The sequence below is a fragment of the Callorhinus ursinus genome, unplaced genomic scaffold, assembly GCF_003265705.2.
Source record: "Callorhinus ursinus isolate GAN/ISIS: 27379988/994484 unplaced genomic scaffold, GSC_fseal_2.0 scaffold96, whole genome shotgun sequence".
Lineage (NCBI taxonomy): Eukaryota > Metazoa > Chordata > Mammalia > Carnivora > Otariidae > Callorhinus > Callorhinus ursinus.
Window position 1 is genome coordinate 886,661 of NW_027397158.1, and position 26,495 is coordinate 913,155.

At 58.2% G+C, this 26,495-nt stretch overlaps 2 protein-coding genes across 2 annotated transcripts in view; one reads left to right on the forward strand and one right to left on the reverse strand.

The window, feature by feature from the left end:
- Positions 1-1,412: 1,412 nt before the first annotated feature.
- ATG4B (autophagy related 4B cysteine peptidase) lies at positions 1,413-25,655 on the reverse strand. Its single transcript, XM_025888312.2, has 13 exons — positions 25,484-25,655; positions 17,267-17,368; positions 17,047-17,118; positions 15,106-15,204; positions 14,620-14,721; positions 13,919-13,991; positions 10,865-10,944; positions 6,881-7,074; positions 6,486-6,564; positions 6,032-6,177; positions 4,598-4,654; positions 4,045-4,138; positions 1,413-3,038 (listed from the first exon to the last, which is right to left on the reverse strand). Exons 1-13 carry the CDS (start codon positions 25,638-25,640, stop codon positions 2,965-2,967), a joined length of 1,329 nt encoding a protein of 442 aa, XP_025744097.1. The 5' UTR covers positions 25,641-25,655; the 3' UTR covers positions 1,413-2,964.
- A 326-nt stretch (positions 25,656-25,981) lies between these two features.
- THAP4 (THAP domain containing 4) overlaps positions 25,982-26,495 on the forward strand; it is a 40,196-nt gene continuing 39,682 nt past the window's right edge. The window contains exon 1 of the mRNA XM_025888319.2: positions 25,982-26,227. Coding sequence (XP_025744104.1) covers positions 26,151-26,227 — 77 coding nt within the window. The 5' untranslated portion in view covers positions 25,982-26,150. The remainder of the gene's footprint in view (positions 26,228-26,495) is intronic.

Below are 26,495 nucleotides of genomic sequence, written 5' to 3' on the forward strand. Positions count from 1 at the left end.
GGACTCCAGCAGCTCCTGCGGTCCTGCTGATGGCCGTGCACCCAGACCGGGCAGCACACGTGTGGTCAGGGCCCGAGGACCCGCCACGGAGAGACAGAAGCCATCAGAACTGCACACGGGGTTCGACTAGAGCCCCGGGGTCACCCACAGGGACGGTCCGACAGCACTGTCCGTAACCGCCTTTGCTTCTTCACACAACCGAGGCCACGCACCCTGTGAGGAAAACGCGAGGCAGCCTAAAGTCCTAAGACCCCAAACCAGCCTCTCTGCCTCTCGCAGCCTCGGCGGGGGGCCGAGCCGGGGGCCGTGGGGCCAGAGGTGGAAGGAACGTCCTCGGGAGGAACACCCGGAGCAGAGAGGGCCCCGCAGGTGGGGGGCAGCGGGGCCAAGACGGGCAAAAACGGTCCGACGCTTAAACCCTCTGCAGGAAATACAGCGTGTGTCTTGAGACATCTGGCCAACGAGCCGGGGCTGTGACACGGTCCAGAGCCCCTGGCTCCAGTGGCTTTTGCACGGGCGTGGGCGGAGTAACGGTCCCTGGAGAGGGACCCGCGGGCGTCCTGGAGCCTGGGGACAGAGCACCCGCACAGCGAGCTGGAGAGGCCATCCCGCCTCGTCCGGGAGGCCCGAGACGCAGCCACAGGGTCTCTGGCAGGGAGGCAGGAGCCCTAGTCAGACACTGGTGGCAGCAGGATGGGTCGGAGGGCACTCAAGGTGGAAGGAGGGCCGTGCACCCAGGGAATGTGGGCAGCTTCCGGAAGGGGGAAGAGGGGTAAACCCTGTCCCCTGGAGCCTCCAGGAGGAAACAGCCCTGTAGAGACCTTGACTTGGAGCCCCGGCCTCTGGGATCCCGACAGGAAGGCTGTGGCTTGAAGCCGCTGAGCGTGGAGAATGGTTCCAGCACAAGAAGGTCCCACGGGCGTTTTCTGGAGGCCGCGATGCAGGTGGACTTCCTCAGCTGGGGATCAGCTCAGTGCTTCCCACTTGTGTCTGCCTCGGGCCCCTCGCAGCGGCACCGGAGGCTGGGGGGCACCCCGGGCCTTGCCCGGGTCCTGCGTGTGCCTGCCCGTGGCTAGCAGTCTCAGCCCACCTGGAGGGACGCGGCTTTCACAAAGCAAACTAAGGCTAACACCGCGCTGGGGACGCTCTCTACAAGGCTTCTTGTCGAAGGGGCTACCGTGTGTTCTAAAAGCAAGTTCCCCCGTGGTGTTCACTTCTGCGACCACGAGGCCGCTCGCAGGCTGGGTGGGGCATGGGGTGGGTCTGGGGCCACGAGCAGGCCACAGCCGCCCGCGAGACCCCACCCCGGAGCCCCCGCCCCTGGCAGCAGGAGCCTAGGCAACGTTCCTGCCCCGTCTTCCCACATCCACCTAGAACGTGAGGAGAATTCAAGACACACAGACAACCGAGCGTTTTCTACTGAAACTTATTATTTGCCATTAGGAATTGCAAACTACACTACGGAGAATGAACGACATTCTCTTCAGTAAGCCTTTTCCAAAACACACGAGACAAAGCTCCCTGTGGGTCAGGCCGTCGCCCATGTCCCCAGTTTGTACCAGCTGCAGGGGCTGCCAACACCCCCTGGCCCCTAGCCCGCGGCGCGGCAGCACATTTGTTCCTTCGGAGAAATGCAGCGCTGGGGCAGTGGACACCGGCCAACCTTCCCTGCTCCCCCAACTTGACCTCACGGACGGGGCGCAGGGAACAGAAGGGAAAAAGGAAATCGCTTATGTGGGCAACACATGGGCCGGCAGGACGAGCAGGCCCGGGGCAGACGTGTGCTCCAGCCCCGCCAGCCCGCCCGCCCGCACAAGCAAGGGCTTGGAGGAGGCTGCGAGTGGAGGCGCTCTGGGAGAGGCCATCACCTCCACCCGAGCCCCCCAGAGCCCCTTTACGCTGCCGGTGGGACAGAAGCCAGTCTTCCAGGACGGACGGCAAACCCGGGTGGGAGTGGTGCAGTTTGGGCCTCGAGTACGCGGGCTAACGGCCGCAGGTGCTGACGTCAGTGCTGACAAGGGTCTGGAAACGTCTCTGACTGGTACACAGAGGGATGGGGGCGCCGGGCTCACGCGTCAAGCTGTGGGCTTTATTTACCCTCTGGCCCCAAACCATCCAAAGCCTTGGTGACCGGGAGGAAGGCCCTGGATGGCAGCGTGCCGCGCCCCCTCCCCCCAGGCCTGAGGGCCACAGACCCCTGACCCAGGGGAAGCTGGTGCGACAAGCAAGCGGCAGCACGCGGGGCCCGCAAAGGAGGCGTGAGAAAGGCGCATCCCACTCGGGCTTTACCTGCGGCTCCGGGAGAGCAGGCATGTCCCTGTCCTAGCGAGTCACATGCACGCTCGGTGACATCTTTGGATTTCCACCACGCCCACCACTTCACTACTTTGCTCCCCAAAGCAAGGAGAAACCTTGCCAGAATTCTTTCCATCTGATCCCCCACTGAGGTAGCCCTTGACAAGCTCGCCGGGCTGAGTCCACAGGCACCACCCCGCACACGCCCACCCTGCAGGTCTTCGGAGACTGACTAGGGACACGCCCCACAGAGATGCATGTCCTTGTAACTTGAAACAAGCAAACCCAGAACCGAGCGCCCAGGGGGAAGCAGGGCAGAGGCGAGTGCAGGGCTGGCAGTGTCGCAGGGAGAGCTCTGGGAGGTGTGGAAGGCTCTGCTCTCAGGAGCTCCTGACCGGCTGCACGGGGCTTCCCGCGGGCAGCTCCTCCTCTGTGCCCGGGAGCCTGACGAGCCCTCCAGGCCTGCGCAGCCCTGGGGCTCGCAGGAAGGCCTCCGGGACAGGGCAGTCCTCCGTCTGCGGGCGGAGGCGGCACGGGGCACAGGCATTCAGCGGACGGGCAGGCTGGATGGATGAAATGCGGCGGCGCCAAGCGCCCCGAGGCAGGGCCGGGCTCTCGAAGGTGCCCCCAGGGAGGGCCAGTGGATACCGTCCCCCAACTCCAGGATTTTCAAAGAGACAAGATTTCAAAGTCTTCATCTTCTGAATCAAAGAATCTTTCCAATCGCTCTACGTCAGAAGAGTCTAGAAGAAACAAGACAACACCTCACCAGACGCCTGGCGTGGGGTGTCCACGCTGTGGGGACGAAGAGGCACCGCCCCCCACGCCCTGCATCTGGCCCTCGGTACAGCAGGAGGTGGGGCACTGGCCTCCCGGGCTGTGGGTCTCGGCAGGCCAGGAGCTTCAACTGGTGAGGGGAGGGGCAGGGAAGAGAATCCCACGGGCGCATCTGAAAAGAGAACACGCTTCTTGGCGGAGCCCAGAGGAAAGGGGCAGGGGCTGGGAGGGCAGGGCTTCCCGTCCCAAGAGGGGGTGGCACCCCCTGTACCGTCTGGGAACTGATGGGACATCTGTCCCGAGTCTCCAATGCGGCACCCTGACTCCCTTCTGGTTTCTGTTAGACAGTGGCTCAGTCACCATCCTCCATGATCTTCTCGGAGGGACAGGGACACGGGCCTCATCGTCCCAGAGACAGATGGCTGCATGAACCGTGCTCATGGCCTTCCTTCTGAGTCCCAGTTCTCGTATGCCACACGTTGACTCACTTCAGGGAAACTGAGGGCCTGAGTGAGGGAGGAGGCCCTGGGCCTAGAGCCGCTGAGCAGCAGGACACGGAGCCCACCTGTGGCCTGCCATCCCAGGGCTGGCTCCCGTGCCAGACCTCGCAGAGACACTGGGCTGTCGCTGAGAGCCTAGCACACCCTGGCTTGCAGGGGCCCAGGCGGCCGCGTGAGGAGCACACCCAGCTCTGTGCTTGGGGGCCAGGTTATGGCGCTTGAGGTGAAGGACAAGGCAGCACACAGCCGCTGCCCACTCGGGGCCCCACACAGGCTGTTCGGCAGCACCCCGGTCCCACACACACACCACCAAAGGGTCACATCCTGGGCTCATACAAATCTTAAAGGTCAAAAGCAATTGGCACAGGGCCTGGGGGAAGCAGAGAGATAAGACAGAACATGCACAGACCACACCACACGCGGAACAGCCGTGCCCCCACCCGAGACAAGGCCCTGTGGCCTCCAGACTCACCTAAGGACAGGTTCAGGACGTCGGGACAGGCCAGGTGCGAAGGTTGTTGCTCCACCAGCTCAAACATGGGCAGGGCGCCTCCGAGCAGCGACACCTGTTGGCCGACGCAGCCGTGAGATACAGCGGCGGGGGTACAGCCTAGCGCCCCCCACCCAGGGATCAGCACTGCCCGCGGGGGGAGCCGCACAGGAGGAAGGGGAGGCGGCCTCCATACAACAGGCTCTCTCAGGCCTCTGCCGAGTCGGCGCGTCGTCAGGTCTCTCCGACTGCTCCCACGGAGGGCGGCAAACCAGCAGCCCTAGGGGCAACTCCGCGTGCTGCCTCCGCTCAAGGTCATGGCCACAACACTGACGAACCTGAAACCACCCCCCCACCCCGCCCGAAGGCTCACGAGCAAGGTCTGTGCCTGTGTTCTCTACACACGACGAGGTCAATGCCATAAGCCATAGTGCAAGCTGTGCGCAGGGTGCCAAGGGAGGCGGGACCCCAAACTGGAGACCCCAAGACGGCCCAGCCCCAACTCCCACCCCACGCGCGGGGACCCTCCACCCACCTGTCTGACTTGTCGGCACCAGTCATCAAAGTCGTCCTCAGTCTTACAGAAGAACCCCTGGAACAGAAATGACCGTGAGCGACACACGGCAAGGCGCAAGAACAGGTCACACTCCGGTGCGGCGTGCAGTGCGAGGTGGCCTGGAGAGAGGCCAGGGTCTCCGCTCGCCTCTGGGGGCTGGGTTCCCGGCTCGACCCTCCGCCTTCTGCCCTGACCGACCAGGCCTTGGAGGCCATGTGCAGGTTAATGGCCTGGCCAGTGGCACAGGCCACCAGGACCCACAGTGCACGGCACAACTCAAAGGTGGGCCTCCCACCCAGTGGCACCTAGCTGCAGGGAGCCCTGGGTCCCGCGGAGAGTCAGTGGCGATGGCACGCTCCTAGAGCCATCCCCACGAAGCTCCGACGCCTGGACACGTTACTAGATGCTCCAGGCACCGCCAGGACTACAGGCATGACCACGGAATGGGCGCCCGCTCTCACTGCGAAGACCATCCACACTGCCCCAGGCTCTGGCGAAAGGACACGGGCAACGTTCCGCTGGAAGACGGGAAGCTGGTTTCTCCTGAGGAGACCGCGCACAGCCCTCTTCTCTCAGGTGAGGACGGGGTCACGCCTCTCCGCCCCCCGTCTGCGCGCCTGCGCGCCTGCTGCGGACAGCACTGCGGTCCAGGCTGCTCTGTGTCTACACGAGCACCAGCCCCAGTCCCCTATGGAGACGCGTTTACTGCCACAGCGTGCCTCACGCTTGCTGGACGGGGACTCAACCCTCCAACTCCGGCCACGCCCCGCCACCCTCGGGCAGCTTCCCCGGCCACCAACCTCAGGACGCACTAAGACCCACAGACCGCGCGTCCAGAGAGGTCTGTTTCAGGACCGGGATCTGCCTGTTGTCTGTGACTCAGTTGATCGCTCCCTGAGGGACACCTTTCCTTCCAGATGTTTCTGACCCCCCCATCCCCATCAAATGCATTTTGAGAATACATAGGTTTACGTAAATCACTGCCTAAAATTCCACCTTGTAATCAGAGCAAAGAAGCTCATTCTTAGCAATCATCTCCCAGATCCCTGAAGTCAAAAAACTGAAAGTCAAACCCAAAACCCCAAAAAGGTGGTGCAAAGCAGGGAGTGGGGCAGACTACCACTATGTTCAAGGGGGCCGCTCGCTGTGAGGGCCATGAGGACCACATGGGCTAGGGCCCCCGGTGGGCGTAAGTAGCTAACAGACATTGTTAACCCTTTTGTGCCCTAGGCACTCGAAACCACGTGAATGTGATACCTACTCCAAAACACTGGGGGAAAAAAAAATATCCTAAAAATCAGAGACCCTTCCCTTCCATTCCAGAACAGCAGGACTGAGCACAGACCGACTCAGAACACCTGCCCACTAGCTCACATGGTCAGAGGAGGAGGCAGGACGCAGTGGGGGACGCACCACGGCAATGGACGGGTCGAGCTCCCCGATGCTCATCCTGCTCGGCGGGTGCCGGCAGTGGAAGCTCTCGTCCGGGATGAAGCAGCTGTCGGTGAACTCCACCGCTGGCTGCGTCGTGTGAGGGTCCAGGTAGATGAGCTCTTCACCTGGGGAAGACGACGGGGTACTCAGCGGAAAGGGAGCAGACCGGGGTCCCACTCAGACGCGCCACACAGAAATCCACTTAGCTGGACACGCCAGGCTGGGGTGGGAACCCAACTGCTGGGGAGAAGAGGGTCCACAGGAGGCTGGCACCAGCCAGGTGGGGACACTGACCCCTCGCGGGAGCATGCTGCTTTTTAACTGGACACCCTGGGTCAAGCCAACATCCTAAGGATGTTTAGGCTGCTCTGCAGAGGACTCCCTCTCCCTCAGCTTCTGGCTGACCTCACATGCCCGCAGAACCACCACTCACCAACGTAGCCGATGAAGTAGTGGGCACTGTTGGGCTTCCCTCCAATCACTCCCAGGGACTGGGGCATCATGAAGCAGCGCTGCAGGACAGAGGGCAAGGGAGGGCAGCTGAGCAGGCCACCGGACCATGAGTCTGTGTGCTGCGGGAAGCCAACCCCAGGGCCCGACAGGGTGACAGGGAAAGGAGAGTGGGAAGACGTGGTCCCCAAGAGCTTAGTCAGGACGAGCAGAGACCGCAGGGTGAGCACAGAGGCCAGTGGGAGAGGCGGTCAGGACTGCCCGGAGGCGGGCAGGTGGGGGCCAGGAGTCCACAGGGGGCCAGAGGGCAGAAGGGGCCGACATGGCGACAACAAGCAGCAGAATCTCTCCCCCCTGCTGGTCAGCGAGAAGACCCACCTTCAGGGTCTCCACGTAGGCCTCGTTGATGTCCGTGAGCCCCAGGCGCAGGGGGATGAGAAGCACCAGGGGTCTCCACGGTGCCGGCCTATTGGTGAGCTCAGCTCCCGCAGGGAAGCCGTTACAGTGCCGGCTGGAGTCCGGGGGGAGCGCGGCGGCCCCCGCACACGGAAGGCTGCCTCTGCACAACCTTCCTGAAAAAGAGACATGCTTTCAAGGGCTGAACAGCAGCAGACAGAAGTTTACCCAAAAGGAACAAGTACATCATTACTCAGTCATAGGGAACAAGTATAAAAAAAGTCAAGCGCTTAACACAATCCGAACCTGGAAAATAAGTCCTGCCGCCCACAGAGAAAAAAAAAAGAACCAATCGTTTTCTACGCATGTCCAATTTAAAATTGTTGTCATGAAATGAAGTCTCAAGTGAAACAAAGCAAACAGTGCCGTGCGTCCCGGGCAGCCGCCACGCTGGTGGGCACACACACTGGCCCCACACCAAGGACGCCATCGGGAAACAGCCTTGCTCCTCCCTTGTCAACGTGGAAACAACTTGTTTCTTCTAAGCGCACTGCTAATCCTTCATCAGTGTGCTACCGAGGAGGCTGGTGGTGGGGACAGGGATGCTCCAGGGGCCCCAGCCCAGCAGGCGCCCAGACCATGGTTTCTGAACACCTTTCCCCGCTAAATGGAACCAGGGCTCCTCAGAGAAACCGCTGATCCCTGGCCGGGGGCAGAGAAGACAAGGTGGGCCACCACCTTGCCAGCCATTAAACCCAAAGGGAAGGATGGTTACAGAAGCCACCATTCCAGGCAAAAATCCTCAACACGCATTCGGTATCACCCCTGGATCCCCGTTAATCATAGGGAAGCAGGGACACGGCCCGAGCAGGTGACCCGAGGAAGTGTTACTGATGGGCCTCCGGCTGTGGTGCTGAGGACACAGCCACCAGGTACCGCCAAGAGGTTTCCCCCGATCTAATCTTGATGAAGCAAATACATCAAGTGTGGGGCACTGCACCAAACTGGCCTGGGTTCTTCAAAATGTGCCATGAAAAAGCAGGAAAATAAACCAAGGAGAACTTTCCAGATCAGAGGAGATTGCACAGGTGTGGGAACCACATACAACCCTGGCCCCTCGACCACGGGCCAGGGCGGGCCAGGGCGGCCAAGCAGCAGGAAAGCAGGTGAGCTGATGGCCGACAACGGGACGCAGGAGGGAGGAGGACGGCTGCATGAACACGGGACTGGAATTCCTCAAAATGAAGAACGGGGGTGGGGGGGCTGCTTGCTGACCGCACCCCTCCCACTAGCACAGACCCTCACATGGATCGGCTCGAGAAATGACGGAAGCAGGGCCTGTCACGCAGCACTTCAGGGACTCCCCGAGGCTGCATGTGGCCTGTGATATGGCAAACGTCCAGGCACCCACGGGTCCCCCGGTCACGCTCCCTTCACATCCCCACCATGCGTGAGCTCGCTCCGAGCTCATCCGTGACAAGAGCTCCACACCGCACGCCACCTCCTCAGCACGCTGCCCCGGCCCCACCAGCACCTGCGGCGGCAGGAAGACGAGACGGCGGACCCGTCTCTCTTCAACGGCAGCGGACCCGACAGAAGCCGGGCCAGCGGACCGCCTCTCTTCAACAGCAGCCTATCACCACCACCACTTTCCTCCGGACGCTTCCAAGTGTCCGTCTCTGCAGTTTGGAAGTGTCACTAGGAACACGCGTATTTGAAGAACCCCTGGTTAAAAAACTGGGAGGTGCTCAGCTGTGAAAATTCCGGCTCGGGCACAGGGAGGCTGGCTGCCCGTCCCTTCGCGGTCACCCCATCCTCACCTCCTGGAAGTTCCAACCACAGGCACCTCTGCGTTATTCCTGCCGCCAGGGTCTTTCTGTGGCATACCTTCGTGTGCACTGTCTCGCTGTCTTCTTCGACCTGTGAGTCCTCCCCAGATGCAGTGCCTTCCCCGTGTCTCACAAAGCTCCAAATTCATCCAGGGCAAGCCCTGGCGGAGGCTGCTCTGGGGGTCCTGGCTGGTCCCCCAAAGAGGGCGGCACATCTCCACCAGCAAGGCTCCCCCACAGAGTACTCTCCCCCCGAAATGGACAGGAAGGCAGAAAGCTGGTGCTTTTGCCAGGGAGCAGCTCTGGAGACCCAGACAGCCCCGGCTTGGCCAGTACTGGTTCTCCATTTGCGCTGGTGAACTGGAGCTTTCTCTCCCACACCTGTGACCTGGGGCAGCCGCGACTACAGAAGTGGCTCTTTGCCTGCGGCCTTGGTGTCCCCTCTAACCCCCTGGGGCCCCTAAAGCCAAAAGCAGTTATAGCACAGCCATTCAGACTCCCCACCATCTACCACTCACCTCACTAAACTGTGCACAGGACCCCAGGCACAATTTTTGGTCCCAGCGTCCTTACTGGTGGTGTACTGATGCTCTTCTTCCTAAGCTGTCCCCGTGAAGAGCACGCATCACTTCTGACTCAGGAGGGGAGAACCCCAGGGCCCTGACCATGGCTGGGCGGCCACACACACCCCACCTGGGAGCCTGTTAAATCTGCAGGCCCAGGTCCTCCCCAGAACAGACCCACATCCTCCTCAGACAAGCCCCAAGTCCGCGCCTCATCTCCAGCAGTGCTGCTATGGATGACCTGAGACCCCGAGAGCCAGGGGCCAGCGTCCGGACACATGGCCCGGGTCTCCTCCAGGCCCCAACCAGCACCTCCCCCCCTGCCCCCCCCCCCCCCCAAAATGCAGGCTCTGGAAAGCAGCCTGTCCCTCACTCCTTCCTGGCACCACACCGGTGAGCCAGCCTCGGAGGACAGGCTGGGCAGGTGACTGGGTCGACCCTGAGGGCGGTGGTTTCCCCAACACTGGGGGAAAAGGGAAACGGACATGCACTGGGAAATGAGCAGCCAGACAGCAGAAGGCTGTAACGTCCCTGACGGAAGACATGCTCTGGCAACGTGGAAGGGCTGCTCAGAAAGACAAACACCAGGGGGAGCGGCATCTCCACATCAGTAGGAATGGTTTCCAAGTGGTTTTCTCCCCCTATCTCTGTATGTTTCCAGTTTCCCATGTTTCGCAAAAATTTCAAGAAATAAAACGTGAGGAGAAGGCAGAAGGGAAAAACACGCCTCCTTGAGTGCAAGTCCCTAGTTTGTCAGCTCTTAGGGGCAAAGGGTCAGGGAACAGGATCAGCGGGCAGGGAGGGCTGGCTGGCTCCCCCAACTCTGCGAGGTCACGATCCCCAGGCTGAAGAAGGGAAGGGCCGGGCAGCAGCGAGGAGCAACACCACCGTGGTGCCCGTGCCTGCAGTCATGACACGAGGCCCACCTCCGACCGTCCAGGTAAACCCCAGATCAGCACGCTCAAAGGGCTCTTTCTTAGGTAAAATTCAAAGCAAGGCAGCAGCAAATATGTGGAACTTCAATAAAACTGGAGTGGAGGGAGCTCTGGCAAATTCTTTGGGGAAAAGGTATTCCTAAGCAAAAACCTAAGACATTAAATAGAGTTTTGTCAGCTTGGTTGTGTAACAGGATGTAAACTCCAAATTCAAAACTCACTCACTAGAGGCCATTTGCCAAACCGAGCCATCATTTTCCTCCTGGACTAAAACGTCAGCATGCCTGGACTCCTTCAGGTTTCCGGTGGATCCTTCCAGAAAGAGGAACAGAGCTACGCTCCCCTTTCCTGTTACACCTTGGCTAGAAAGCTGCTCTTGCCTGTCCTCAAAGAGCATGATGCCCGTGAGGGGCTGACCCAGGACACCTGAACAAGTTCTTGCAACAAGGACACAGAGCAAGTCGGGGTACAAGGTAGCCCAGCTCTGCGGAGAGTCTGGGTCCTTCCCCTTGGCCTGTTGTACACGGGATGCAAACAAGGGATCCCCAACCTGCACGCCAGTCGAGGCCCGCCCGTGGGCCAGGGAGCCGCGCCCTGAGTCCCGCCAGCTACAACCCCCGCACTCTCAAATTCACTTACTGATGTCCTCCATCACCACCGTGTTGTCCATTGCTATGTGGACTGCCAAGGCGCTCCAGGTGTCGAAGACAGCCAGTTTCCTAACGGAAAGGGGGAGGACACACCAGTAAGTCTTCACAGTTCAAAGACATTTCACTTCCGCGGGACAAGCAAAGGAAACAGCAACGAACGCTCCAGCAGTCTTGGCAGATGAGAAAGATCACGGCTGAGACATTCATGGCCACAGACGGGAGTAAAGCTGAGGCTGCCGCCTGCTTCTTCCCACCCGGGCCCAGTGCCCCTTCCATTAACCCCAGCTGCCACGTGGGGACAGGGTCCCCGCACAGAAGCCCTGCCCGTGGGGCGTTCTGTCCTGGGAAAGGGAGCACAGACCCTGTCTCAGCTATACCACGGGTTCTCCCAACTCAGGAAGGCCCAGCACCCCCATTCCCCATGGTACCTTCACACTCTGCTCCACCTCACCCCAAAAGTGATGCACTGACAAGCAGTTTGAGTCCCCACAGAGAAACCTGTGGCTTAACAACCCCAAGAACCCTGGTCAAAGCCCCGAGCCTCTGAAAGACAAGCCAACTACAACAAAAGGTCTAGTGGGAGAACCTGGTCCGTCTGGGGACACACGTGGAGGGCGCGGGGCATCAGGGCAACCACACCAAGCCCCTCCCCACGGGAAGGCCAAAGTGGCGGAGGAACACGTGCAACACTCCACGGGCTGCCTCTCTCTCACCTGCAGAGGGCCAGGTATGGGGCTGAAACCCACTGACACACAGACAAAGCAGCCCCCCCAAGACGCTGACATTCCAGACACGAGGCAGGCAAAAAAGAAGTAACCGTGGGTAGTGAGCACGATGGAGACCAACAGAGCAGTAACTACAGGCACGACCAGTGCAGGTGCAGGAGGCCTTGATGCTGGGGGAAGGCTGGTGCAGGTGCAGAGGCCCGGGGTGGGTGTGTGCAAGGGGCACGCCGTGGAGACAGGCCGCGGAAGGTAGGCAGAGCCGTGCCTACACCTGCAGCTTTCCCTGGAGTCAGCTAGGACCCCCAGGACGGTTCCAGTAGAGAAGGGGCAGACGGCCGACCTGTATTTTACGAGGATGACACCTCTTGCTATTTTATTTTTCTTTCTTTCTTTTTTTTTTTTAAGATTTACTGATTTAGGGGCACAGTCACTTAAGCGCCTGACTTTGGCTCAGGTCATGATCTCAGGCTCCTGGGACTAAGCCCCACGGTGAGCTCCGCACTCAGTGGGAAGCCTGCTTCTCTCGCTCCCTCTGCACACTGCCCCCTGCCCCGCCACCTGTACACGCTCTCTCTCTCAAATACTCTTTAAAAAAATTCACTGATTTACTTTAGAGAGTGTGTGCACAAGTGCAGCAGTGGGGAAAGAATCTCAAGCAGACCCCCCACTGAGCACGGAGCCCGATGCTGGGGGGGGGGGGGCCTTGATCCCACGACCCTGAGAGATCATGACCTGAGCCAAAATCAAGAGCCGGATGCTTAACTGATGGAGCCACCCAGGCGCCCCAATGCCTATCCGTATTTTAAAAGAGCCCTGAGGATGTCAAAGAAAAAAGGAAGACCAACGAGGAGGCAGAACGTGGGGCTTGGACCGGGGTGAGGACAGGGAGGCAGTGAGCACAGGTCAGTCTGGATGCGTCTGGATGGGGTGTGTTCAGAAAAGGAACCTAGCACGACCCCAGTTTCTGGCCTGAGTTCCTGGAAGGGCAGCATTCCCTGTAGAAGGAACAGGCCGAGGGTGGGGAGAAGGGTCAGCTGTGGCTTCGGCTGGGAGGCTGACATGCCCCTCAGACATCTAAGGGGTGCTGCTGAGGAAGTATCCGGACCTCAGTCTGGGGTCTGGGCACAAACCAGCACTGGGGGTGTGACACGGGGAGCTGTGCCATGCAGACCACAGCTCACACTGGTGCTGGCAGAAAAGAGAAGCAGCCGAAGGCCAAGCCAGCACCACAGTGCTCACTGACGGGGGAGGGAGCCCCCCGTGGAGCCATCGACCACCAACAGGGACCAGAGGGCAGGACTGTGTGGCCCAGGGCTTCCAAGACAGAACACCTGCATCAGGAGCCACCTGCTGGACAACTGAGTAAACAGAAGACCGAAACCGGGCGCTGGGATATGGGACTAGGTGGACAGCAACCTCGAAGGAGCTGCTTCACAGCAGAAGTGGGGTAAGTGAGAACCCGCAGCAGACCACGCCGGCAGAACCCACGTGCAGGCACACACAGACCACACACACAGGCCATGCAGACGACTCATGCAGGCCGCACACGTACTACATGCGCACACCACGCACTGACCATGCAGGGAGACAGACCATGCAGAAAGGCTGCTTCCAATGCATGCAGGGCTGGACCCCAGGGTTCTAAGGGGCATGTGGTAGGGGCTCGGCAGAGTAAATGGGGGCGCTGGGTGAGGGGACAGAGAGACAGTGGGCAGGCTTGGGGATCAGCTAGAAGGTGGGTGGAGGATCCCCGAGAACCTGCCAAGAGCAGCCAGGTGGAGAGGGCAGCCCTTTACTGCAACAAGGAGAAGCGGGCTGCGGGATGAGGGGGGAGAAGGGCGGGTTCAGACACCCCAAGGAAGGAGCCTGGGCAACAGGGAGCAGGGAGCAGATGCACGAGTCTGGATGTGGAGGGAAAGCCGCAGCTGCGGACGCAGGGTCCAAGGCAGGGAGAAGTGGGGTCAGCACAGAAGCAGAGGCAGAGGCCCACGGCACACCCGCACTGCTGTCACTCCACAACAGTTTCAACCTCCCAGACCATCAGAAAAGCACCCTAGTGGATAGGCCCACGTGACAGACACAGAGAGGCCCCATCCAGTGGGCGCCATCTGGATGAAGACACTCATCCCTCAGGAAACATAAATTCCACACAGGAGCGCACTGGGTGTGGCCGCCTCTGAGGACTCTCAGGAGGGCCGCGAGGGGGAGAGTAAAAGGCCCCTCATCTCCTTCAGCAACCAAGACTCAGGAGAGTCTGAACCCACAGGTCATGCTCACGCTACCCCGAGGAAATGGGAGGCATGGGGCTTGGCACATACTTGAGCACCTGGGCAACGGTGTTGGGCCCGTACCACTGGCCGATGGACTTGCCCTCGCCAACTCCCATTTGTGCTGCAGGAAACAGATGCGATTAGTGACGTGAGCCCCCCTCCCCCACCCCGCCCATCCCCCAGAAGAGGCCCATCCTGGCAGCAGCACGTGGTAGCAGGAACACTCCACAGGAAGCCTGGACAGGCACACCCACCCCTGCCTCCAGCAGGAGCTCCTGAGAGACCCCAGGACTCCTCCTCCAAGAGGGACAGAGGCTGCCTCAAGGTTTGTCCCTCACTACGAGCCAGGGCCCTAGCCCTTCAAGAAGGAGCAAGATGGAGGAAATCAAAGGACTCAAAGCTATACCTTTACTTCCTTCTGTAGTTGAGAACGAGACGCTCGAAACAAAGGAGCATTTAGACTTAGTGATGGGTGCAGAGAGGGATGAACCCTGGAGACGGCATCCCACCCGCACAGCCGCCACGACGAGCAGCTCACACACCGCTGCGGCCACACGGCCCCCCGCGCCACAGCAAGGCCCCGGGTCCAAGCTGGCCTGGCCCACGACAGCAGCCCCGGGTGGCTACAGGCCGGAGGGACCTACAGCCTCACGCCTCGCACACCCGATACCAGAGAAGTGCTCCGGGGGAAACCCAACGACTCGGCCTGCTCTAAGCCGTGGAGACTGGCTCACTCGGCAATCTCCCACCTATCTGGTGAATGGAGTAGTAACTGTCCTTTCTGTCGATGAAAGCGTTGAGGACATTGAAGTAGCTATCCGGCTGCCTCTTCCGCTGTGTCCACCTCCAGTCTATTGGAGAGATGCAGAAGTTCAATTTTACCAAAAGAGGAGGAAGAAGCCTTTACATTTATGAAACACTCAAGCCACAGATGATACCCTTTCTTGAACCTTTCCCAAGTTAAAAGCCAAATCCTCCAGGATTCCAAATTCACATATGCTAACCCACCAAAACAAATCCCTGTAGGACAGAAAATGGTTTCAGTGATGTAACGATAATTTCTAAAAGACAAACGTTCATCAATATTCTTTAAAGTCACTTTTTTAAATCAACGATTATCAGTGGGTCCACCACTCAAGAAAACCCTGGATCCCAGTCTGTGTGCTTTGGGTAACCTAACCCCACAGTCCTGTTTGCTTCCTAAAAACGCTGTCGTCCCCGGTGCCGTGACTTACCTCGGCCTAAATGGCGGCACACCAGGGCCTGGGCAAAGATCATCTGTCCACACCGCAGCATGCAGCCCCAGCCCGTGTCCGAGGTGGGGCCGGTGCCCCCTGTCATGGCGGACAAAGAGAGAGGGCTCGCCGTCAGATGGCCCAGCAGGTCAGGAGTCCACTGGCAGGAGGCCTTGGCCCTACCACACTTGGGTCAGCCCTACACCGCGTCAGCTCCATCTCAGGTGACAGGCCATTTAGAACCTGGTCATGCCAAGGGCACATTTACTGGGCAATGATACGTCCTGCCAACCCCTCGAAATGGGCAAAATATGTGAACAAGTCAGTCACAGAGAATTAAGAATGTCTGGAAAACATACGTAAAGACACTAAGTCTCATGAGTAATCTAGGAAACTCCAAGTCAAATAAGGAGGACCTCTCTCCAAGCACCAGAAGGGCAAAGATGCAGTTGATGGGAGAGTGGTCATGCATGCAGGAGGGCAGGAACATAACCCAGGGGTGGTCAGCAACAACCCTCAGCACTTAAAGTACACTTGCTCCGGGGGCCCCTCCATGGCACGCCCACTGCCAGGGCACAAAAGGATGCCGACACTGGGCACCACAGTTCTGCGTGCAGTCCGAGACGGGCCCCAGCATGACAGGAGAAGCCCCGACCATCCTAAGTACCGGCAAGGCGAGAGGCATGAGGTGGTGGCGAAGCAGAGACGCCAGGGCCAGCCCAGCAAGCTGCAGCCCTGGCTGGCTCCACCATTTCCCTGCAGCATCACCTCGAAGCCTGGGGCGGCCCCTCCCACAAATGTGGGTGGACAAAGCCTCGAGGAGCAGAGTGGGGTTGGGGGGGTAGACAAAGAGCAGTGCTCGGGACGTGTGGCAACAACTCCCGTACGAACTAGTCATCTCTCCGTGGCTAGGGAAGGAAAGACCACGCTGGCCCTTAGCGGCAGGCACCGTGCTCCTCAGTGACTTTACCAAATAATACAAGGCTCCTCTCAGCCTGTCGCTGCTCTGTGAGTCCAGACAGAGACCGCAGGAGAGTGGTGGTCCCCCAGCACTGCCCAGGCTTGCCCCGTCCTCAGGGCTGAGCAGAGCACGGGTGGCACAAAGGACATCCCGGAGCACAGCGGACAAATCCCATCATGTGGTGGCCTGTGGTGGCACTGGCCTGGTCTCCCTGCCCCGCGGCACTCCTGAGTGTCAAGCCCTATGGCTGTGCGCATCCAGCTCACTTCCAGAAGACACAGGCGACTGCATCTTGGTGAGAGGCCTGACAGAGACCCGCCACCTGGGAGCCGCAGCCTCCTGTTGCCGACCCTCTGGTCTCAGGTTCTCCAACCAGCAAAGGCAAGGCCAAGAGCTGGGGCCCCTCCAGTGTCCACCTCCAGGGTCACGACGATGGAGAGCCACTTTGAATGGGGCATACGTTAGTGCTAAGACATGGCACATCCACCTTGCCTTTCAGCTCTCCCCACTACTAAGTGCGGGACATGAGAGAAAAGGTGATAGACACAGAGCAACGGCCTCCAAACATCCTGGGCCTACAGTCCGAAGCACACTGTGACAACCGTGACCCAGGACACCCTTCCGACGTACAAACTGAAGCCTCCTGAAGCCATACGCTGCCTCACTGTGGAAACACACAACTTCACACTCCATTCTGCTCTATGCTTTTAAATGCTGCTTATAACTCATTATCCTGATTTTAGATCCCAGTAAGAAACCAGGACCAGCAGTTGGAAAATCCCTGCCCTCAGGAGAGTCAGGAGTCCTGAATTTGGACCCTAACTTCAGCACGCTAGGCGCAAGACCTCGGCCGGCTTAAGGTCACCAGGGCTGCCGTGAGGTCTGGGATGAAGTGACCAGCACCCAGCAAACCACCCAAGTTGTCCTCCTTATGAAGGCCTGTATCTACCACCGTGTGTTGTAACCGACGGCGTACTTACCAATGGCTGGGAAGTTTTTCCTGTATGTAAACCAAAGTCTGGACGCCACATCGGACAAGATCTCATCCTTTTCTAGGGAGTGTTTAAAAGAAGAAAACACACACAACCTTAACTTCGTAGATCGTATGTTACAGAAAGTTAACAGATAACTATCATTACCACAACATGCTTTTCATAGACTGAGCCCTGAGAGCACAGCAGGCTCTGACATGGCTAATACCTGTGAAAATGCTGTATTTTCTACCCAGTATCCACACAGGCTCTGAGGTCTCCGGGAAATCTTCAAACTCAGCAAATCGAAGAGTGTCGTAGGTCAGAGTAGCTATTGAAACCAAACACACATTGATCCCATTTTTATAATTTCATAAAACAACATGAAAGATCATTTCCAGCGTTTCCGCGTAAAGAGCTCTGTGTAATTCTGCGTCTCGTCAGGGCTGTGACAACCACCAAAGCCAAAGCAACCGCAAGCAACGGGCCAGCGGCTCCTGAGTCTCGCCTTCCGGCAGACCCGAGAGTGAGGCCGGCAGCACCAGGCCCAGGGCGAGGAAGTACCTGACCTCAGGACTGGTTTTAGACTTACACCCAGAGGACAAAAGTCATCCTTGCATCTGTGTGTGTAAGCGAGGCCACACACTGAGTAGAAGGTGGAGTCAGTGTCCCCTAGGAGCCGGTGTCCAGAGGCTGAGGAGAAGGCAGGTACTTCACGGGCGAGAAACACAAGCTCGGGGACGATGACGACCAGCCGTGGAGGGGCAGGTACTATTCCTGGGTGGGACACAAACCCCCAGAAACAGACAGACCCTTCTGCAAAACTCCCCGAGGCTCTTGCAGCTGTTTTCACTTCAAGAGGCTCCCGGAAGAGCGCGGCCACCAGCTCCCACCTCCTAAGAAGGTCGCTGTGTATGCAGCTAACAAGACCTGAGCGCCATTTTATTCTGTGTTGCTTCAATTAAGAAACTAGAGAGGCCCAGTGTCCCTCTCTGTGTCTGGAAGCCGGCTGAGGAAACCCTCTGTACACAGTTCCCAGATTCAGCAGAGCAAGACTGACACCCGCAAGGCAAGGGGCAGTGTATCCCGGGTCCCCCAACTCTTCAGCTGCTCCTCAGAGAACCCTAAACACACAGTTCTCATCTGCTGCCTCGCAAGCCTCAATGGTACCTAGTCACTCGTACTCTTCACCCGCAACTGCCCAAGATAACTTTGGAAAATCTATTATAATCGTTTCTTCCACATCTGAATTTACTTTTTGATGACAGCTCCACCTTTGGGCAACAATGACGTATTAATTTTTAAAAACCCAAAGACTACAAAAATATTATTTAAAAAATCTTCTGCAGCTTCACACCCAGCAAGGAATCTCTTTCCAGAAGTCTCTGCGTAGATCCATAAAGGAAACCATACCACACCTGTGATTTCCTCGTCTCTAGTCTCTCAACGGTGATAGTCCACACAGACAGAGAGCTCTAGCAAATGTCTGACGGTCTCACAGCACCCCGTCCAGGCCATCGGTAACTCCTGCACCCCATCGAGGTGCTCTTAACATACCCTGCGGAGCATCCCTGCGTGTCCCTCTGTGCTGTGCACAATCCCTTGGGGATGCTGGGGGTCCAGTGCTGGCTCTGGTGCCTGGCAGTGGAGGTTCAAATCCTCGCTCAAGTACCCCCAGGTTGTAGGTGCTTTGGGCCCCTTGAGCCCTCAGTGTAAAAATTTCCTTACTCATAAAATGGGGGAAAATTAATAGGATGCCCTCACAGTGCAGCTGCAAAGTGTCCATGAACCCCTTCCCACGAGGTGCGCACACACAAGCTGGCAGACAGAAGGGTGCCAAGGTCAGCCAGTGTCATTAATACCGAGGACGCAGAACTGCAGGCTCAAAGGCATACGATTTTACTACACCCAAAAGGCTAAACTGGATGCGCAGCTAATTCCCAGGCTCAGGGTTGGGAAAGCAATGCTCCATGAACAGAGAAATCCACAGCACCCGAAGACCCTGTGTTCGCTACTTCAAGAATTCTCCGGCTGTCAGGAACCCAGACCCAGCTCCGCCTTTTCTTCTTTCCACCAGAAACCTGACAGCGTCAGGGCAGTCCCAGTGCTTCCAGAACAAGCTGTGCTTCCCAGAGCGCCTGAGCCGATGGCGGGCACAGGGGGCCCTCACCCGCGGAGCTTCATGCAGGGGGTCTGCTCAATGTGTCCGACTTGCTGGTGCTTCCACAACGCCAACCAAGCTGCTCTACGCTTACAGAGTCCAGGTTGATCTCCCCCTCTTTTCTACCAAGACGACTTGTTTATGCACGTGATTATCAAAGCTACGCTGGAGTGAGCTCAAGTTCCACCTTCTCGAGGAGCTGCACACGGTGTTTGTTACTTCTCTATTGTTAAGGAAGCCCGGGCTTTAACTGATATGTAGATTAAAACCCAAACATTTACTCGCAAAGAGAAAGGATGCAAACAACCCGACTGCACTGCAGGACATTAACTGTCCTCCTGCCCTACTGATGCCCAGGACTCTTTGAACACCAGAGCCATGAACAAACGATGCAGAGATAGCTAACAATCCTGGAGGGCTACTGAGTGCTGTGGGCGAGCATCTCGCGTGCGCTTGGTGCCAGAGGGGTGCGGCACCTGTCAAAGGACCACAACCCTGTTATCAAAGCTGCGGCACCTTTGAAGTAGACAGGTTTTCATCACTGAGGTGGCAAAATGCAAAACACGCGTACTTCCTAGGTTTACTAGCAAACTTTACAGGCAACCAAGCCAACTTCAGAGGGAAAGGAGTAAAAGGTGTTCTATTAACTTAACATTTTATCACCCAATTTCCTAAGACAGCTAACCAAATTATGGGTTGTGTGGCCTCAGATTCTTTACTGCCTCGGCCAAAACCAAGCAAGGAGACAGACACACCCGAAGGGAATGAACTACCAGGAAGTGACCCCAGCTCTTGCCAGATGAGCAGGAGCCTCGAACTGAGGGTGCACATTTATCATCTGCAGGCTCCCTAAGGAGTGCTCCCACGCCCCTGTGTCCCCCATGCCCCTCACATCACTGCTCCTCTGCCTCTGCCCCTCCAGCTGACTGTGCATGCGAGCCGCTCCCCCTGAATCCTGCTCCTGCTGGATGCAGGTCACATGTGCCTCTGGAACTGGCTGCAGACACAGCTCCCCCATGGCATGGCAGCTTCCTCAGACAGGGACCGTGTTCGTGTCGGTGCTGGGGAACACTGCGCAAGGAGTGTGTGTCCATGACGCCTGCTGAACACAGTCCCCACTGTGGGCAGCCCGAAGTCTGGCCCTCACTTGGTGGTGACCTTACTGTGCCTCAGTTTCTCACTGGTGAGGCAGGAGCAGCTGTGTCTCCCTCAGGGACGGTGTGAGGAAACGTGCAAAGCTTTGCCCCATGCTGGGCAACAGGAAACACGTTTCGGGGTGGGTCCCCTGGGAGTCACTGGGACGGGTAAGTTGGTGATGCCACAGTGTGCAATGAAGGCCAGTCTCCACGTGCTGTAACAGGTGTGGCACTCAGTGCGACAGACACAGGAAACTCACCCAAATATGTGATCTACCTCACTAAAGCTGAATGTAAGCAACAAGCTTTCCTCACAAGACTGGGGTTTAGGGAGCAGAAGCCAGCCATCCGAGACACTTCACAGGCTAGTTCAATGTCCTGAGGCTTCTGCCCTGGAAAATGAGCATAGAGTCCCATGGACCCTCAGCACTTCCAACCAGGAAAGCAAGTGAAGGGCTTCTCGTCCCCATTTAGCCAGCAGAGTCTTGACTGACCGTCGGCGGCTCTGCCCCGCCCCGCCTGCAGCAGAGGACACCGACACCTGGAATAAATGTCATAGCCTGGGTGCCCTCACGGCTCCCTCGGACAGAGGCATGCTCACTTAGCACAGGCAGACCACCAAGCTCCCGGACGTTCCGGACCTCACTCTCTGATAGTACTTTCGAAAATACCATTCATTCCTCACGTTCAACTTTCTCATCTCTACAAAGATTTGTTTTTTGGAGACAGAGAGCCCACTTGCCAGCTGTAGGACGCAAGGCCCTGGTCCCCGGGCCACGAGGCGGGACACAGCTGCTGGCTCTGCCCCAGGGGGCAGGAACGCAAGGCCCGGGCCAGGTTCCGGCCACGTGTGCAGCACCTTCTCTTCCTCCTTTTCGTATTATTTCAAGCCTTGTTATCTGTAAGATGAAACTAAATCTCCCTTGTCCCCTACACAACACCGCTTTTATCGTCAGTATTAATTTAGTCAAAACACGGATTAATATTTCCATAGAACAAAACACATCACAGAGTGCCCGTTCAGAAAACAGTTCAATAGAAAAGCTAGTACTTTTCTATTTTAAAACGAGTTCACAATCAGTAACATCGGCACAGATCGGCCAACACAGAGGCGGCTCAGACTGACCTCCAGCTCTCTGCTCAAACTGACCAGCTTCACGGGGGCTTGATCTGCATCCTTCCCACAGCGGGTCACCCCAAATTAATTAGGCCTCAGAATAATTTCATCATCACCACATGCAACATGTGGGATGCAACATTCTCCTGAGGGAAAAGGGGTCAAATCTCGAAAAGAATGCCAATCTCCAGACCCCAGGAAATGGTTTTAACTTCCACTAAGAGGACACGCAGGACAAGCGAGACCGACAGGTGTCACCAGTTAAGACTGAGGCTCTTTCAGAGGCTCTCTCCCTCGTTTGGTCACTTGGGTCCCAGTGACACTCATTTTCCTCTGAGATGTCTCTGACCACACCCAGAAGAGGAAGCAGAAAGCCCTTTAAGAGTATGGTAATTCCATTAGAAACAAATGTTTTAATATTATTAATCTGGCAGAAAAATAGGGAATTGTGCTCAATGAAGGTAACCAATTCGTCTCCACCTAGTACCAATCACACTATAATCTAACCAGGGAGAACCACAAAAACACACACCACTACCTTTTCTTTAGAGCTTACTATAAAGCATCGCTTTTCAAAGATACTTCCCCCAAACATCTATAGCTTCTGAGAAATTATGCTTTACAAATAAAATCAAAAGAAGGGTTCTCCCTTTCCTTTAGAAAATGTTTATGTTTAGGGACGCCTGGGTGGCTCAGTCCGTGGCTCAGGTCATGATCCCAGCATCCTGGGATCAAGTCCCACATTGAGCTCCCTGCTCAGCGGGGAGTCTGCTTCTCCCACTCCCTGCCGCTCTCCCTGCTGGTGCACTCGCTCTCTCCCTCTGTCAAGTAAATAAATAAAATCTTTAAAAAAAAAAAAAAAAAGAATGTTTATGTTTAGAATACAGGTTTGCAAGTAGTTACTTTTTATTTTTTTTAAGATTTTATTTATTCATTTGAGACACAGAGATACTGAGAGAGAGAGAGAGAAAGCATGAGCAGGGAGAGAGGCAGAGGGAGAGGGAGAAGCAGGCTCCTTGCTGAGCCAGGAGCCCGATGCGGGGCTCGATCCCAGGATCCTGGGATCATGGCCCGAGCCGAAGGCAGACGCTTAACGACTAAGCCACCCAGGCACCCCTGCAAGTAGTTACTTTTTAAAATCCCAAAGAGTTTTCATGAAGATGTTGGTAGTTCAGTTTTGAATGAAAAGGAAGGAAGAGGAAGGAAAAGCACCCAGAACGTCAGCTACACCAGAGACCTAGAAAAGACTGCGCTCAAGAGCACACTGGACAGAACCCCACACTGAGCCCCCCTGCCCTGCAGGGATCAGCAGGCCCTTCTCACCACTGACACCTTACACACTAACAGACTCTCTAAACTGAAGTCCTTATAGTGCAGGAACGTGTAAGTTGCCATGAATTCAGGTTCTGCTTCCTCGACTACCAACCACATGCCAGACACAACTGAGGCCCTGGAGACACAAGCTCAAGATACGGGCTCTGTCCTCAAGGCACAGACAGCACAGCCATTTAACTGCGGGCACCCACCACTCCTTGAGTCCTGAATGTGTTCTCACACACAGTGCTGGGGGCTTGGTGGAGGACACAAGCAGCCTGTAGTCCGCCTGCCACCTTCTGGACCTCTCCATGCCAGCCAGCAGCCCTGGGTGCCCCTCCCAGGCCCCTTCTCTTTCTTCCTCTTCTCAGACCCTCATCCAAAGCAGCTTCCCACACATCGACCGCGAGGCCAGGCCTACGCCCTGAGCTCCAGGCCCGTGGACCCAAAGCCTCCCGGGACATCATAAGAAAGATGTCTAACAACAGTCAGCACATACAAAACCAACAGCTCCCCCCACCAAGACCCCCAGAGTCTTCCCCACAAGACAGTCTCAGTTCGGCCATAAACCTCAGCACCATCTTCAAGTTCTCCCTCTCTCTGTGCCTCCCACCACCCCCATCACTTCTAGTCTGTACGTAGTCCTGCTATCTCAACCCTCAAATACACCCAGAAGTCAACCTCCTCTCTCCACCCTGAGCTGAGCGTCCACGGCCTCTCACCTGGTTAGCAACAGCCTCCCAGCTGGTCTCGTTTCTGCCCGTGCCCCTCTTCAGGACAGGCTGTATATCCTGGACAGGGCAGCCAGAACCAGTCCGCTAAACATCCGTCCCGTCACATTATTTCTCTACTCAAAACCTTCCAAGACTCACCAACTCATTTAGAATAAACGCCCCAGTCCTCACTGTGACCCAACCAGGCCCCGTGACTGGGCCAAATTTGTCTCTCTGCCTTCAGCTCCTACTTCTCTCACCCACACCTGCCGCACCCTGTGGCCACACGGGCCCACTTGCCCTTCCTCCTGCACTGCTTTTGGGTCTGGGTCAAAACTTACCTCTGTCTGCAGTGAGATTTCTTCCCTGGCCATCCTGGCTATGATTCTAACTCCCTCCTGCTTGGCCCACATCACTCTCCCACGTGAGCCCCATGGTTTTGTCTATTCTGTTCACTTCTCCAGCCCCAGGGTCTAGAACAATGCCCAAGACAAACCTCTCATTCAATAACAAACGCAGTTTCTTGAATGGATCACTGTAAAAACAACTAGAAACTGCGTAAGACTTGGTCAAGAAAGGCAGGCTTTGTAAGGAGTCCAGGGATCAGAGGAGGCTGCACCATTAATCACCCCTAAAAAGATGTGCAGCATCGTGTCAGAAAAAAGCTCTCCACCACAGCCTCCAAAGATCGTATGTATTTTTATCAGCATCAACAGCAGCCTTCAAATACAAACACTTTTTTCGACTTTGAAATACCCTTCAACTTTAACCTGATGATTTTCACGTTTAAGGTAACATGACCAACACTGAATTGTGTTTTTCCACCTTTCCCAAGTCTCTCCTACAAAGTCTAAAATATCCGAGCAGTGATAACTTCAAAGAAAGCAGACAAATAGTGCTATTCCTTTCTCCACCCCATTTCCCCAGCAAACAGTAAAACACTCTCTCTGGTTTCTCTTTTTTAAACAAACTTCACAAAAAAACAATCTGGTTAACATGCTTCTTTGGGAGTTAGGACTACTGTTTGCTCCAGCCAGATGCCACGAGTCATTGAAATACTGGCCATACACGTCTGCATTCCGGTTTCCAAACCGAGATTTCGGTAAATTTAAGTTGCCCACGCCAAGAGAAGACAGACAAAGCAAACAAAGCCATCCAGGACGACAGGTGGAATTAAACCAGGTGGCGGCGGGGCGGGGGGAGGTGCTTGAAGGCAAATCACTCCCTACAAGGAATGAAAGGACTAAAACTACCCTGGGATGAGAGAGCCCGTAGCAGTTAAGCCCACTGGACAAAGACCCAAAATAGCTTACAAGCAAAAATTAAGGAAGTGTCCGCTCTGGAACAGAAGCGTGGTAAGACAGGCCAGAGGGCCACGTATGCACGTACCCCCACGGGTACACGGACACACATGTACGCATACGCCCTCCCACCCGCCACGTCCTCGCATCAGGACCCCAAGAAGTTAAGATATGCCGAGATGAACTCAGGTCCTCTCTTCAACCCCGAACAGGAAACCCGCAAGCTCTGCTGGGCACTGAGATGCGCGTGCAGAGCGCCGGGAGCGTCCTCCGGCCTCCAGCCTCCCAGGGTAACTTCCGGACAGCTCAAGAGCTTCCACTCCTTACGGCTCGGGGCACGGGGTGGGGGCGGGCACAGCACATTCTGCGGCCGCCGGTTCCGGAGCCCGCTCCGCCCGGCGCCCCTCCCGCCCGCCTCGGACAGCACGCCGCCCCCGCTTGTCCGCGCCGGCTTTGGGCCTGTCGCCGGGCGCCCGGGCGCTGCGGGCGGGACTGAAAAGCGCCGAAACACGCAAACCGCCGCCTGTCAGACCCGCGCCGGCCTTCCCACAGACGCCGTCCCCGCCCCGCTCGGCGCCAGCGCCGGCTCCGCCCCGCGGCCCCGCGCCCAGCCCGCACCCGCGCCGCGCTGGGAGAGACCCCGGCGGCCGAGGGGCCAGGAGGGCGTCGCCCGCGGGTCTCCCCGCGTCCGCCAGGGCCCTCACCTGCGTCCATCTTCCGTCTCCGGCCGCCGACTGAGCGCGGCGTCGCTCCGACGGTTCCGCAGCGCGACGCGACGGGCCGCTGCCGGGGCCAATCCGGGCCCAGAGGGCGAGGGCGCGGGCGGGGCCGGAAGTGCGGGCGGAAGGGCACGTCCGCCATCTTGGCGTACGGTGAGGCCCAACGCCGAGGGCCGGGCCCGCGCGCTCGGCTCGCTGGCGGCCTGCACCGTTCGCTCCGGGGACCCTGACGGCGACCCGCGGGGGTGGCGGAAGCAGCCGCGGACGAGCGGCGGGGCCCCGGGGAGGACGTGGTAACCCGCCGCTCGGCCGGGCCGCCGGCGCGGCCATCTTGCCGTACGGACGGCCCGGCGCGCCATGCCGCCGTACGGGGCCGCCGGCCCAGAGCGCCCCCGCCCACCCCCGACGCCGCGAGCCGCGGGCTGCGCCCCGCCGAGCCCTGGGGAACCCGGGCACGCCGAGGCCCGGCCGGGCGGCCGGGCGGCGGGGCGGCAGGGCGCGCGCCGCCATCTTGCCGTACGGGAGCCGCGGGGGCCGGCTCCCACGTCCCGCAGCCGTGTCGCCGCGCGCCCTCCCCTCGGGGCGGTCCCGCTCGCGGCGCGGCGAGGCGAGGGCCGGAGCCTGGCGGCGGCGCGGCGGCCTGAGGCCCGAGATGGTGATCTGCTGCGCGGCCGCGAACTGCTCCAACCGGCAGGGCAAGGGGGAGAAGCGCGCCGTCTCCTTCCACAGGTAAGCGGGCTCCGCCCGCCGCCGCCCTGCCCGCCGCCCGCGCGGCTCCGCCGGCCACGCCCCCGCCCGGCCCGGCCCGGCCCGGCACGACGGGGAAACTGAGGCCGCGCGGCCCGGCGCGAGGCGGGAGGCCCTCGGCGCGCCTGGCCTCGGGGCCGGCTGGCGAGTGAGTCAGCGCCGGGCGCTGTGTGACCTTGGCCCGGGCCGCCGTCTCTGGGCCGGGCGCCGCGGCTCGCCGCGGCCGGCTGCGCCCCCCCCCGCCCCCCCC